Source organism: Xyrauchen texanus, chromosome 33 (assembly GCF_025860055.1).
Source record: "Xyrauchen texanus isolate HMW12.3.18 chromosome 33, RBS_HiC_50CHRs, whole genome shotgun sequence".
Classification (NCBI taxonomy): domain Eukaryota; kingdom Metazoa; phylum Chordata; class Actinopteri; order Cypriniformes; family Catostomidae; genus Xyrauchen; species Xyrauchen texanus.
Window position 1 is genome coordinate 30,789,367 of NC_068308.1, and position 12,855 is coordinate 30,802,221.

Below are 12,855 nucleotides of genomic sequence, written 5' to 3' on the forward strand. Positions count from 1 at the left end.
CCTTCCTTCCTTCCTTCCTCTCCCTTTATTTTCTTTACTTGCTGCTTCTCCTTCCTTCCTTCCTTCCTTCTTTCCTTCCTTACATCCACTGACTTTATTTTCTTTACTTGCATCTTCCATCCTCTGTCTTCATTTTACTTGCTGCTGCTTCTTCTTCAATACTTCCATCCTCTGCCTTTATTTTCTTTACTTCCTTCCTTCCTTCCTCTGCCTTTATTTTCTTTACTTCCTTCCTTCCTTACTTCCTCTGCCTTTATTTTCTTTACTTCCTTCCTTCCTTACTTCCCCTGACTTTATTTTCTTTACTTCCTTCCTTTCTTACTTCCCCTGACTTTATTTTCTTTACTTGCTTCTTCCTTCCTTCCTTTCCCACCTTTATTTTACTTACTTACTGCTGCTGCTGCTTCTTCTTCCTTCCTTTTCCTTTATTTTATTAACTTGATTCTACCTTCCTTCATTTCTTCCTTCCTACCTTCCCTTTACTTGCTTCTTCTTACTTCCTTTTATTTACTTGCTTCTTCCTTCCTCTGCCTTCATTATCTTTACTTGCTACATCTTCCTTAATTACTTTTCTTTACTTGCTTCTTCCTTCCTCCCTCTGCCTTTATTTTCTTTACTTGCTGTTTCTTCTTTCTCGCTTCCTTCCTTCCTCTGCCTTATTGCTTCTTCATTCATTCCTTCCTTTCTTCTATCCTTTGCCTTTATTTCACTTGCTTCTTTCTTTCTTTCTTCCTTCTATTATTCTATCCTTCCTTCCTTCCTCTTTTTCCTTCCTTCCTCCATTTCCTTCCTTCATCCCTTTTCTTCCATCCTTGCTTGCTACCTTTTAAACTCCATCCCCTTTCCTTCCTTCCTTTTCTTCTTTCACCCTTTTTCTTCCTTCTATCCTTCTCTTTTGCCACCTACTTTTTCCTCCCTTCCTTCCCTTTCTTTCTTTTCCTTCTTCTTTCCACCATTCCCTTCTTCATCCCTCTCCTTCCCTCCTTCATTTCCTACATCTATGTTTTTCTTCATTCATCCTTTCCTTACTCGATTCATTCCTACCTCCATCCCTTTTCTTCCTTCACTGCATCCCTTTACTTCCTTCCTTACTTTCTCCATCCCTCTCCTTCCCTCCTTAATTTCCTACCACCACTTTTTTCTTCCTTCATCCCTTTCCTTCCTTTTCATTGTTTTCCTTCCCTTTCTTAATTTTTTCTTTCTTTCTTTCTTTCTTTCTTTCTTTCTTTCTTTCTTTCTTTCTTTCTGTCTTTATTTCTTTTCTCACTTATCTCTCCTCATTCCTTTCTTCCCTTGCCTTCCTTTTCATCCATTACCTTTTCCTATTTCCTTTCTCACTTCATTTTCCTTTTCCCCTTCCTTTATTTAACTTCCTTCCATAGTTCTATTCTCGGGTCCACTGAATGGTGAAGTCCTTCCTGTAATCCCCTTCTAACCAGTCAGTATCAGTGTAAGACTGAGGCTCAGAAACCCAGAGCATAGAGAGGGATTACCAACAGCCCTGAGCCTCATTCTGCTGCCCTGTAAACTCTGACTCAAGAGAGACTTTTAACACCACACTCTCTCATGTGTTGCTACCACATAAACCATATCATCTTAAAAAATAAGGTATTACACAAAGCAACTTAGTGTATAATTGGTTAGACTATTTGTCATTGAGCAAGCACTTTTCTTTCAATGCATATTACAGCAGACTAATTACATGGACAATCCCCCTAGAGCAACCTGGGGTTAACTGCCCTGCCCAGGAGCACAGTGACTCTTACTAACTCTGCAGTTTCAAGGTATTGAAAATACAGATTCATTTTCAAAGCCAGAGATCGGTTTATGGTAAAAACGTGGTAATATGGGTAGGCTGAGACACACCTTCTCACAAACAAATCTACACTGACATGACACTTTCCCTTGTTAACAGCCCCTCTGTATGTAGTCGTGCATACCTCTTCACTCAAAATCACAGTCATTATGTTGCCATGCTGATAGCTGCTGATCATGTTTGTATCCTAATTGGGCTGACTGGGATCACAGAGGGTCTCCTGACCAGAATTGGGCCACATCAATAGTACACCTGATCGGGGATCAGTCGCCTGGACTGGGCTAGGTAGACCGGAGCCAGCCAAGCCATATTGCATTTACCTAAGCAGTTTAGTGTTAAATCAGTGCATTTTGGGGCAGAGATTGTGCAGAGAGGAAGAACTGTTGCAGATTATTGGAATGGGACCCGCATGTTTTGACATGTTGCTCACTTCACAGAATACAACTCGTGGGAGGAGTGTAGCTGGGAATTTGTGTGGACAAATAAGGCTTCATTTTTCTGTGCATTCTGGGAAAAAATGGCAAGGCCAGATCCAGAAATAGAACGGAGGCTATTATGGGATGTATGGAAGGCTGGCTCCTCATTCAGGCATGACTGTGTGGTCACGGCGGTCACGGCCCTGTCTTTCCCCACAGCTAGCCAACCTCCTGCTGAGTCTGAGAAACGCTAATCAGAACCAGAAAGAGACAGAGATAGAGACAGAGAGGAAAAACAAGCAAGTTCTTGCCTAAAAAATTGCAAACAATAAGATGCTGGGAGACGATTAGGGAGGGATGAACGCAAGCAAGGAAAACTAAAGCAATCAAAGCACAGGCCAAAGATAACGGCGACGTGTCAACCAGAGTTTTGTTTTAATCAGAGCAAATGAAAATATTCAGACATGCATCTTGAAAGCAACAAGTCCCTCTTGAATTACAGCCGAGATATAACAAGCGAAAGGAGAAAGAGAGAGATCTTGAGTGTCTCTTGAGACTGATTAATATTGAATTTCTGATGCTAATCTTTGTTTTGTGCTTTTTTCTTTACTGGTGGAAGCGGACGCATCCTTAAAAAGCATGCTTTATATATATTTAATGAAGGCTCTGCATACATTTTGAGCATTTGCCGTGCTGTGTGGCATCCCACCCTTGTATGATCACATACTGCCACATACTGCTTAAGACACCCAAACCGAAAGATATATGACACATCTTTTGTAATAGTCAATGCACCATGAGATAAAAAATTTGTTTAACAATGCAAATTTGTGACGTGTACAAACACATATGATAATAATGAATGGATAACGTCTTCAGAATAAGGTAGCAAAGACGCTTGCCTGGTTTTTGGCTGGTAAGTGCTTATGCGAGTTTGTACACCTGGCACATATAGGTGTCGGATGCCACTGCAGCAAGAACTCTTTAATTATATCGTCTGATATCATCTATGTATCGGATGGTGATGAGTTCAGCACAATAGTTAAACTGTGTACCAAGGCAAAACAATCTAACCTTGGAAGACAATGCAGACTGATCAATTATTGATCACACACACACACATGCACAAACATACACATTCCAGTGCTGCTGATGCAGAAATTCTGAAGCTTTCATGATTTAAAACACACACACATTTCAAAAAAAGGAAGTTCAGTTTTCTCATCCAATCACACATTCGTACCTCTGCATGGAAGCACTTTCAACGTTTTGTTTTCTCAGCCCATTTAAAATGTCATTTCTTTTTCTCTCTAAGACATCAAAGCCAAAGTCAACCAGAGTCAAAGTTTGGACTTAATAATGACAGCGTTGCAGGAGACAGAGAGTGTGTGAAAAAGAGAGAGAAACAGAGAAAGAGATTCCCCACATGGTTCAAATATGCTGTGGTGGTTGAGTCCATCAGTTGAGGTGTCACAATGAAAAGTAGCTCACAGGATGTAGCAAGCAGCATGCAATCGCACACACATATACATGAAAATTAAAGACTGTATTGTACTTAAACAATGCACATGACCAGCAAATTAAGATTCAGATCAGATATTTCGCTCCCTTTCATAACTATTCACATTAGACATATTTTGATGTTTTATGGAAAATAAACACAAAATGTAAAGAGCATTTTCAAAGCTTGAAGAAATCTGTTCTAATTAAAGAAAATAAATGTGTAACCCCCTGAAGGAAATGTATCCAAATGAATAAGATACCTGAAAGAATAAACAATAATAAAATGATTGCTGGGTGTTAAACAGATGAAATCCATACAGCAATGTTGATGAGTCAGGAAGGCTGTTTTCATGTGAAATTGTGAGCCAGTAAGAAACAGCGAAGGAAAAGTAGGAGGATATTGAGAAAGGGGGGGAGAAAAAGAGAAAAAAAGAGAGAAAGAGGGAGGCTGACAGCTGTATAAATGAGCTCTGTAGCTCATGGCGCCCCAGAGTACTGCCTCATTGTTGTGCTGATCTGATGCACAGCAGATGAACCCAGGGTTTAAAAGTTGAACTGTGTGTGTTTTGACCCTTGTTTGCTTGTATCCGCTATGTAAGAAGGTATCTTATGTGTAGTTGTGCGCTTGTGTATATGTCTGTGTCTATGCATTGTAGTTTACTATAGTATGTACTAGGGATGTAAAAAGTACAATACTTCTGGACCAAGTCGAGAAAAATAAAACAATACTAGACTTACTGTATTCATCAAATAACTGCATCAAATAGCCTAACGACTCATTTCGGCACCCACGTGCTTTGACTGACAGCCAGTTTCTTTCTAGGAGTGCTTATGAGTACGTGGGCTCTGCAAGGTCTCATGGTAATGAAGATATGCAGTTAAACAATACACATCAAAATCAATTTAAAAAAAAGTTGAAAATTGACACAAATAAAGCAAATGCAATATTTTTGGTTCTAAAAATGCTAAATGTTTTCCTTTAGGGGTAGGATTAGCATTAAGCTTTATATAAAAATACAAATATAATAGTATTTTACTATTTTGAAGTAAATGTCTGTGTCTTTGTCTGTGTGTGCGTGCATTTAGGCACTCCATTCGAGCAGTTTTAAACCAGTCATTACTAAGTTATTAATTGCACAAATCCAATTCGTGAGGGTGAACATTTTCAGATGTGGTGAGAAACAAAATCAAGGTCACATGTAAGGTGTCTGCGTATGTATATGTGTGTCTGTGTTTGCATGACATACAGGATTATTACAGACTCTCACTTCCTCATTTGAACCCTCCAGATTTGCAATTAAATTTATTGTAAATTGCTTTGTTTGTAAAAGTTGTGTGAGCTTGTCATTAAACAAATCATGTTAATTCATCCATGTAAACATACCAAAGGCAGATTTCAAATAACATATTCTGAGCTTGCAGGTGGTCAGGCAGTTGAACAACTTCAGTGTCGTTGGAAAGCACTATGTTGCCCCTCGCGAGTGATTTCGTGACGATGAAGGCGCAGCTGCACTTTTGGGAAACGGGGCTCTGATCAATAGTCACAGCATCGAAAGTGATGATATTCTGAGCACTGCTGTGGGTAATACATATTTTATAGATGCACATAAGAAGGTGTTCATATCAAATATTAATAAATGATTTTCTGCCAGCACTGATGATGTGCAGATGCATTGTTTGAGGGGGCACCGGTGATGGGTGAATTCGGGCCTGGGACGCTGCTCTCTCAGCCTACTGAGGCACATCAAACAGTGAAAGAAGAGACTGTGGGGTGGAGGGGATGGGGGGGGGGGGGAGATTATGCTGCTTCTGCCAACGAGGCTCTGCTGAATCACACACACAGAGCGTTGTACACTCGCACACAGCACTCAGCTGGCAGGCATAGTGAGTGCCGATGGAACACGCCAGGCTTTGTGCTACCAAGCAGAGGTAATTGGGCCAGATTACCAACCAGGTGGAAACATTCAGCCGCTCTTTTCCCTCTTCTCCATCTCTCCCTCGTTCCCTCTCTTTCAGTCACTTTTACTCTTTCTATACATTTCTCCATATTTTGAAAAAAAAAAAAAAAACAGGTGCTATTCAGGATGTTCACTATTTATTAAGAAGACCAAGATGATACAAAGAAAAAAAGAAAGAAAGAAAGACACTGGACTAATTTAAACTACAAGCCCTATCAAAGGCATATGGCCTGGGGGCAGCAGTTCCTTGGTGCTGAGCAGGGCTGCACCACAGAGGAACAGGAGACTCGTGGACGAGGAGGGTGAGACAGGTGAGGATCAACAGCAGCACAGACACAGCATTGTTAAATCAGGACTCAAGGCACACAGAGGAGCGAGGAAGAAGTGATATGAAAGAGGGCCGACCACTGCTTTGCAGAAATATGACTGCTACAGCACAAAGCTTGTGCCGGCAACAAAATAAGAGGTTCGGGGCAAACGGCTACATGGATGTCTGTGACAGAGAGGGGGCCTCCTAATTGAACTGCAGCTTGGTGTTTGTTGTACTGGAAAATAACTAAATAAAAAACATAAACTCTCTTAACTTCTCTCTCTATCAACCCATCTATTTTTCTGACTCAAAGAGTATACCAGAATGCATTTCTTATTGATTTTCACAAACATTCAAGGCCTTTAAACCATTCCTTCCACCCTGCATGCATCCATGGATATGTGTCTCTATGTGAGTGTGCATGTACGCATGTGTAGGTGTGTGTTTTAAGTTATGTGGTTAGTTACATAGGCAAAAGTGAGAAAGCAGGAGCAATAGAGCAGCGCTTTATTTAGCAATGATAGAGATAAATTATGTATCTAGGAGAAAAGGATGACTATAAAAGCATGACTAGGTTGTTTAAGCCTGATATAGGCTTTCTTTTCTTTTCAAAAAGGCAATGGCTCAATTTGTGTTCATGGCCATAATTTTTATTTGTTTCAGAAATTTTATTTTTCCTTTCTTGTTTCTCTTTTAATTATTTTATTATCTTACATTTAATTATTTATTTGTTTTGGTTGATTTATAGTGGGCAACAAAACCCTTAGATGAGGATATTTCTGGTCAAATGATAAAAGGTCAGTACAATACCATTCCTGATGGTTTTGATCATTTAAACAGAAGAAACGGGATGAAAAAAAATTCATTTATAAAAATGGGATACAGAAATATACTACAATATCTGCTAAAAAAAAAAAAAAAAAAAAAGCTCACATTTCATTTAGACAAAAAATGGCAAGATCTAAAACAATAGAAGTTAAGTATATTATTGAAAAATAATAGACACCGTATAATCGTATACTACCTATTCTGTACAAAAAAGACACCTGTGTTGATTAAAAAAACCACAGCGGAAGAACGAGAAATTGATACGCGCACGCACACAATCTCACAAACACACACACACACACACACACACCAAGTAATAATGCACCTGTATGGCATGAGCTTGCGTCCGCCTTGAGGCAGACGTCACAGGCATCTGCTGAGGATATGGAGAAAAGAAAAGAGAGAGAGAGAGAGAGAGAGAGAGAGAGAGAGAGAGAGAGAGAGAGAGAGAGAGAGAGAGAGAGAGAGAGAGAGAAAAGTAGATCCTGCTTTACACAGCAGAGCAGCATTTGATGTGCACGCGAGACCGGAGCAACACAACAAAATCCATCTACTGCCAGTGCTGCTTTTACAATGTACTTAACTCGACGACAGTCGTTGAGGAAAAAACAAATGAACCAATTCAATACATTAGAAATGAGAAATAAGTGCGGAAAGATGTACATTTACTAGTAATAATAAATTAGATGGTATGTTATATAGAGTTTCTCTTGTGGATATAGTTCTCTTTCTTCGTTCTGGTTTTACAGCTCTGTGTGAGGTAATTGGACGAAGTTATTTGTGTGGGGAACAAATAAAAAAAATTACTTGAAGGTAGTGGGTGAGGGTACAGCAGCGGGAGGCCAGAGAGAAAGACAGACTCTAACGACCCCATCACTACCGGCGCGCATTGAGCGCGCGCCAGGGACTATCGGGGTCAGCGCGCGCTCTGATAGATCTTGCTCCTGGAAATAATCCAGTCTAGAACACAGCGACTGTTAGGCCACGAATTCGAAATCAACTTGAATTTGGATTCAGCTAAAAATTATCAATAAGAACGGCAGTTGAGATGTGACATCAAAGTAACGGAATTCAATTAAGTTACTATTTATAATTGAGGAGATAATGTATATATATATATAGGGCCTATATATATATATATATATATATATATATATATATATATATATATATATATATATATATATATATGTGTGTGTGTGTGTGTGTGTGTGTGTGTGTGTGTGTGTGTGTGTTCCTTTTCTTTATATAGGCTACCTTATCTATCTATCTATCTATCTATCTATCTATCTATCTATCTATCTATCTATCTATCTATCTATCTATATATATATATATATATATATATATATATATATATATATATATATATATATATATATAATTTATGCATTTGAGATGTGACATCAAAGTAACGAATTCAATTAAGTTATTTATAATTGAGGAGATAATGTATCATATATATGCTATATAGCATATATATGATACATTATCTCCTCAATTATAAATCGTAACTTAATTGAATTCCGTTACTTTGATGTCACATCTCAAATACATAAATTATATATGCATAAATGAACTATTGAAACTACTGATACATGCTTTAAAACAACACGTCAGTCAAAACATGAAACGTTGAAAGCATACTCATGCATCTAGCTAAATGTTAACTTATTTTTTAGCATTTTTTTTATTTTCCTTTTTTACAGGAAAAATTCAGACATAGGCTACTATGCTTTTTTCTATGATTTATAGCAGAAGAAGCTGCAGCATTAAGAGACCGAAGGCCGAAGGATTTTCACGTGCATATGTACGAACTTATATCCCATTAATAACCAAAATGCAAAGTGTACCTCTAGTCCCAAGGTACTTGGAACGCAGGAGCCACTTGTTAAATCTATTGCATGCACTGTCAAATCATTCGCACTCCGTCACATCACCGCTCAATATAGAAACCGGATTTTCTGGTATTACAGACGCCTCTTTTAACACACACACACACACACACACACACACACACACACAGAGAGAGAGAGAGAGAGAGAGAGAGAGAGAGAGAGAGAGAGAGAGAGAGAGAGAGAGAGAGAGAGAGAGAGAAAGAGAGAGAGAGAGCGCTACTGACCCTAATCTTGGACACTTCTCTGAGTACAACAGCGCACACACAGTCACTAAAGCTTGTGTTATTAACTGAAGCAGCTGTGGCAGCAAACCGCTCAAAGATGTACCATAATAATTAACAGAAAAGTATGGGACTTTTTACTACTATAGACACTACAGAACAACTCAAGTTAAGAAATAATTTGAATGGGTGCGAAACAAATTAAGAGTGTTAATCAGTTATAAACGTATCGTACATGTAATCTCAGAAAAGTTCATAAATAACAAAATAGTGTGTTCATTTAGTCATATTTAAGGAATAAATATAAACACGTTAAATTGCAGTGATTTTTAATCCACCCAGTTAATGGTTTGGGTCATTTTCTTGCTCCGCTTAAGAAGCGCATTGCTCTAAACTAGAACTGTCCAGCCTTTTTGCAGTTAATGTCATAAATGATATAAGTAGGCTATTCCGTTCAATATAACATTATAACTCCGTCAAAACAATTTCTTATTTCTAGAATCCCCCTTTCAATTTCAATTCAAAAGATGTTACATACCTTAAATGCGCTGTATGAAGTTAGGGGGACTTCAAAAGAAGCATTCATTTAATTCGATTGAAAATATGCTTTGGACGGGGGGGCACAAAATATAACACTTACCTGAATGTGGAGGCATCGGTATGTGCGAGGCATAATATTTCCCAGGCTGAAAGTGACCGGGATGCTGCACTGCCGTGTGCCCGGTAGGAGTGATCCTCGAGGCGGCTCTGTGAACCAGCGTGCCTCGCTCTGCCAGAAGGTGCGGCGGAGGGGCGAAATCCCGGCCTTCCATCTCGATTATAAAACGTTAAATCCAAAATCCAGAGCAGGAAACCACGAGAACAGAACCGAAAAAGATGTTATAATCCCGTAAAGAGTTTCGCCTAGGTCTTGCATTCAGCACAGTTTTGGCTTTGACGGCCAAAAAAGTATGTCCAGGTCATGTTTTCTGCAACACACACACACACAAATCATAAATTGTAGTTTAAATTACAAACCAGTTACACGAGAGAGTGATGCAAATCCAAAAGATCGTATCATGTTAGTATCCTTCAGATGTGTAATGGTAATCCTTCATTGAAAACACCAAGTGTTATAGTCCATTGCTGTGCCTGTGAATGCTGCCTAAACCCAAATTCTTCGCTCTTCTCTCTCATCTCACCACAGCTGAGCGAGCTTGCAGCACACCTCCACATTTACACAGAAGACTCACTGCAGGCTATAGAGCATCCACGGAGAGCTGCCAGGATTAGCAGTACGCCAATATGGAAAACCAAGGACGTTTTAAGCAAAAAGGGGGGGGAACTGTTAAGCTATATCAGCCCTAGTATGTCTTTCACTGGCCTACAAAACATTAAGATAATCTACAGTCGTTGGGCGTTTGGATTGGCGGTCTCTATTACAAATACTAATTTATTCAAGGCAACAAACTATATATGTAATTTATTTGGTGTATTTTAGCCTCTCGTTTTACTTAAACTGCTGCGCTCGACGAATTCAACTAAATGTCTTCCATGGGCTTTGGATATAAGGGTGACAGCACACAAATGATGGAGTATTAAGTCTATATAACCACCTTGGGCTCTATACCTTAAGTTTCCTAAATCACGGATAGCCTAAAAACAAAATTGCACAATATTATGCTGTTCCAGTTTTGTCATTGCAAAGTGGAGCATTGAAAGAGAGAGTTGCATGTGTGTATCATAGGGTGTTGCTAATGCGTGAGCTTTGTTTCGAAAAACGTCCTAATAAGCTTAGTTTTGCAAGCGTATTGCGAGATGTATTGCAAATGTTAAGACGATAGTCTGAAGGTCTGCTCAATCGACTTTCAAACGATCGTGCGAATAGTGGCGAACAGTCTCTTTAATAAACGAAATCAAAGATAAGGAAACAAAGACATTCTGAACAACTTTGAATATCCAGCTGTGTGCAGCTTTCCATATATTCTTAATTACAAACTACATGGAAGACGTCTAGGTCGTATATCTCTAGATATTTGACGTTAATAACGCTGAGTCTCTGATGTTTAGCATTGGAGAATGAGGCCTTCAAATGTTGGAAGTTCCGAGTTTGGAGTGCGAGGTTGCTTGCGGTGCCAAATTGCTGCTGTGGCCCTATTGATTTCATTAAATATTAAAACTGTAAAAGAGGGACAGGTTGGAGAATAGTGAGTGAAATCACGTGAATCAACATTAGGTAAGCATTACAAACAATAGGCTGATTAAAATATTGCTCTCTATATCACAAAATGAAATGTAGTGCAGTCATTTGCGCTGACAAAGGACATTTCCAGCAGACATGTATCATTTTTATGACATCATGAAAAGAAATTGAACATATATTTTTAGATAAGTTTAAAATATTAGAACGCAGTAACCTCATAAAAATAACCAAAACTGAACTTTCAGCGTTTCTTGGGACCTGAGAGCGATTAGATTTGGCTCGGAGGACGGATGGGAGATGAGGAGCGCACAGGGTTCCTAAAGAATGATTTAAGACGTAGGAAATGTCCTTTAAAGCTCTGACAAAGCCAGATAATTGTATGCATTACGGCACTTCAAAATAAAATTATTCTTACACAAGTCTATATTATATAAATCTTTGAAAAACTAAAATATGGTCAATGAGCCAACAGTTAAAATTTCATAAATAAATGCCCCATGTCAATTCTACACGTTAACTGTAAAACAAGTAAAACGCGTAATTTCCTTTGGCATCACCGCCACTCCATAGCAGTTTGCAAATTCATGTCAAATTTATTTTTTGAAAGAATGTGTAATTATGCACACATGTATTTTAACCTTTTCTAGTCAGCAAGATATTTGGGTCTTCGCTTTTATTAAAATTGTGAGCGTCCCTCCCTCATTCCAAATAATAAAATACATTTTTAGGTCATTCAGTCTTGCACAAATTGTATTATAATCATTATTGTTATCGTCATCATAATTACTATTGCTCTTAGACAGCAATATAGGATGCATTAAAATAAAAATAAAAATATATTTATCTTTGACCCCCCTGTAATACAGCCTCTGTAATTTTCCATAACGCCAGATGTTCTACCAAATAAATAAATGAATAAATAAAAAATAAGAGCAGCTCTTGAAGGCAATTGTTTATTATTACACGCATATAAACGTATACAATATAAACGAATTACTTACTGGTAAGTTATTCCTTGTAAAACAATAAATGGTTAAAAAAAAAAACATGATACAAAAATAGGTAAAAGAGAGCAGATTCAGAATAAAAACTTGTGGAAATGGTTACATCCTAGTGTCTGCTGATTGCAGTGCGTGTGATGTGCAGAAGTTCGGAGATGCACCGTAGTAGTAAGAGCTTCTGCTGAATCGAGCTCTGTACAAGCAGTCAGAGGCTCTTTCCTGAATCTGCCACTCAATGAGTGGAGGAGGAGGTGACTGGGGGAGCCGTCTCGCCCATTGGTCTAATACCTACATGTCAATAAGCTCGTGCAGCGCGCCCCAGGATAAACAGTGGCTCCGATTGGATGGAACTCTGAGCCAATGGCGTGTCAGCTGGATCAACTAAACAAAACGGCGGGCGCTTTATTCGTGCTTTTCTGTCTCGCGACGAGCTCTGTGTGAGACACGGGCACGGCCACATGGTTACTTATGAAGCTTTGGAGTGCCATTATTTTAATAACTCTAAACAAATATAGAAAGTTCGACCCGCATTCAGACAATCGGAAATGTATAGGACTACTGGAAACACTTTACAATAAGGTTCCATTCCTTAACATTAGTTAATGCATTATGTATCATAACAAACAATTCAGGTTATATTTTAACATAATTTATTAATATTAGTTCATCTTAGTTCATAAAAATACAATTGTTTATTTTTAGTTCATAGTAAATTAACTAAT

The 12,855-nt window shown here is 38.5% G+C and overlaps 1 protein-coding gene across 1 annotated transcript in view; it reads right to left on the reverse strand.

The window, feature by feature from the left end:
• bahcc1b (BAH domain and coiled-coil containing 1b) overlaps positions 1 to 12,289 on the reverse strand; it is a 120,709-nt gene extending 108,420 nt beyond the window's left edge. The window contains exons 1-2 of the mRNA XM_052102799.1: positions 12,134 to 12,289; positions 9,591 to 9,918 (exon numbers count right to left, since the gene is read on the reverse strand). Coding sequence (XP_051958759.1) covers positions 9,591 to 9,762 — 172 coding nt within the window. The 5' untranslated portion in view covers positions 9,763 to 9,918; positions 12,134 to 12,289. The remainder of the gene's footprint in view (positions 1 to 9,590; positions 9,919 to 12,133) is intronic.
• Between the last annotated feature and the right edge of the window lie 566 nt (positions 12,290 to 12,855).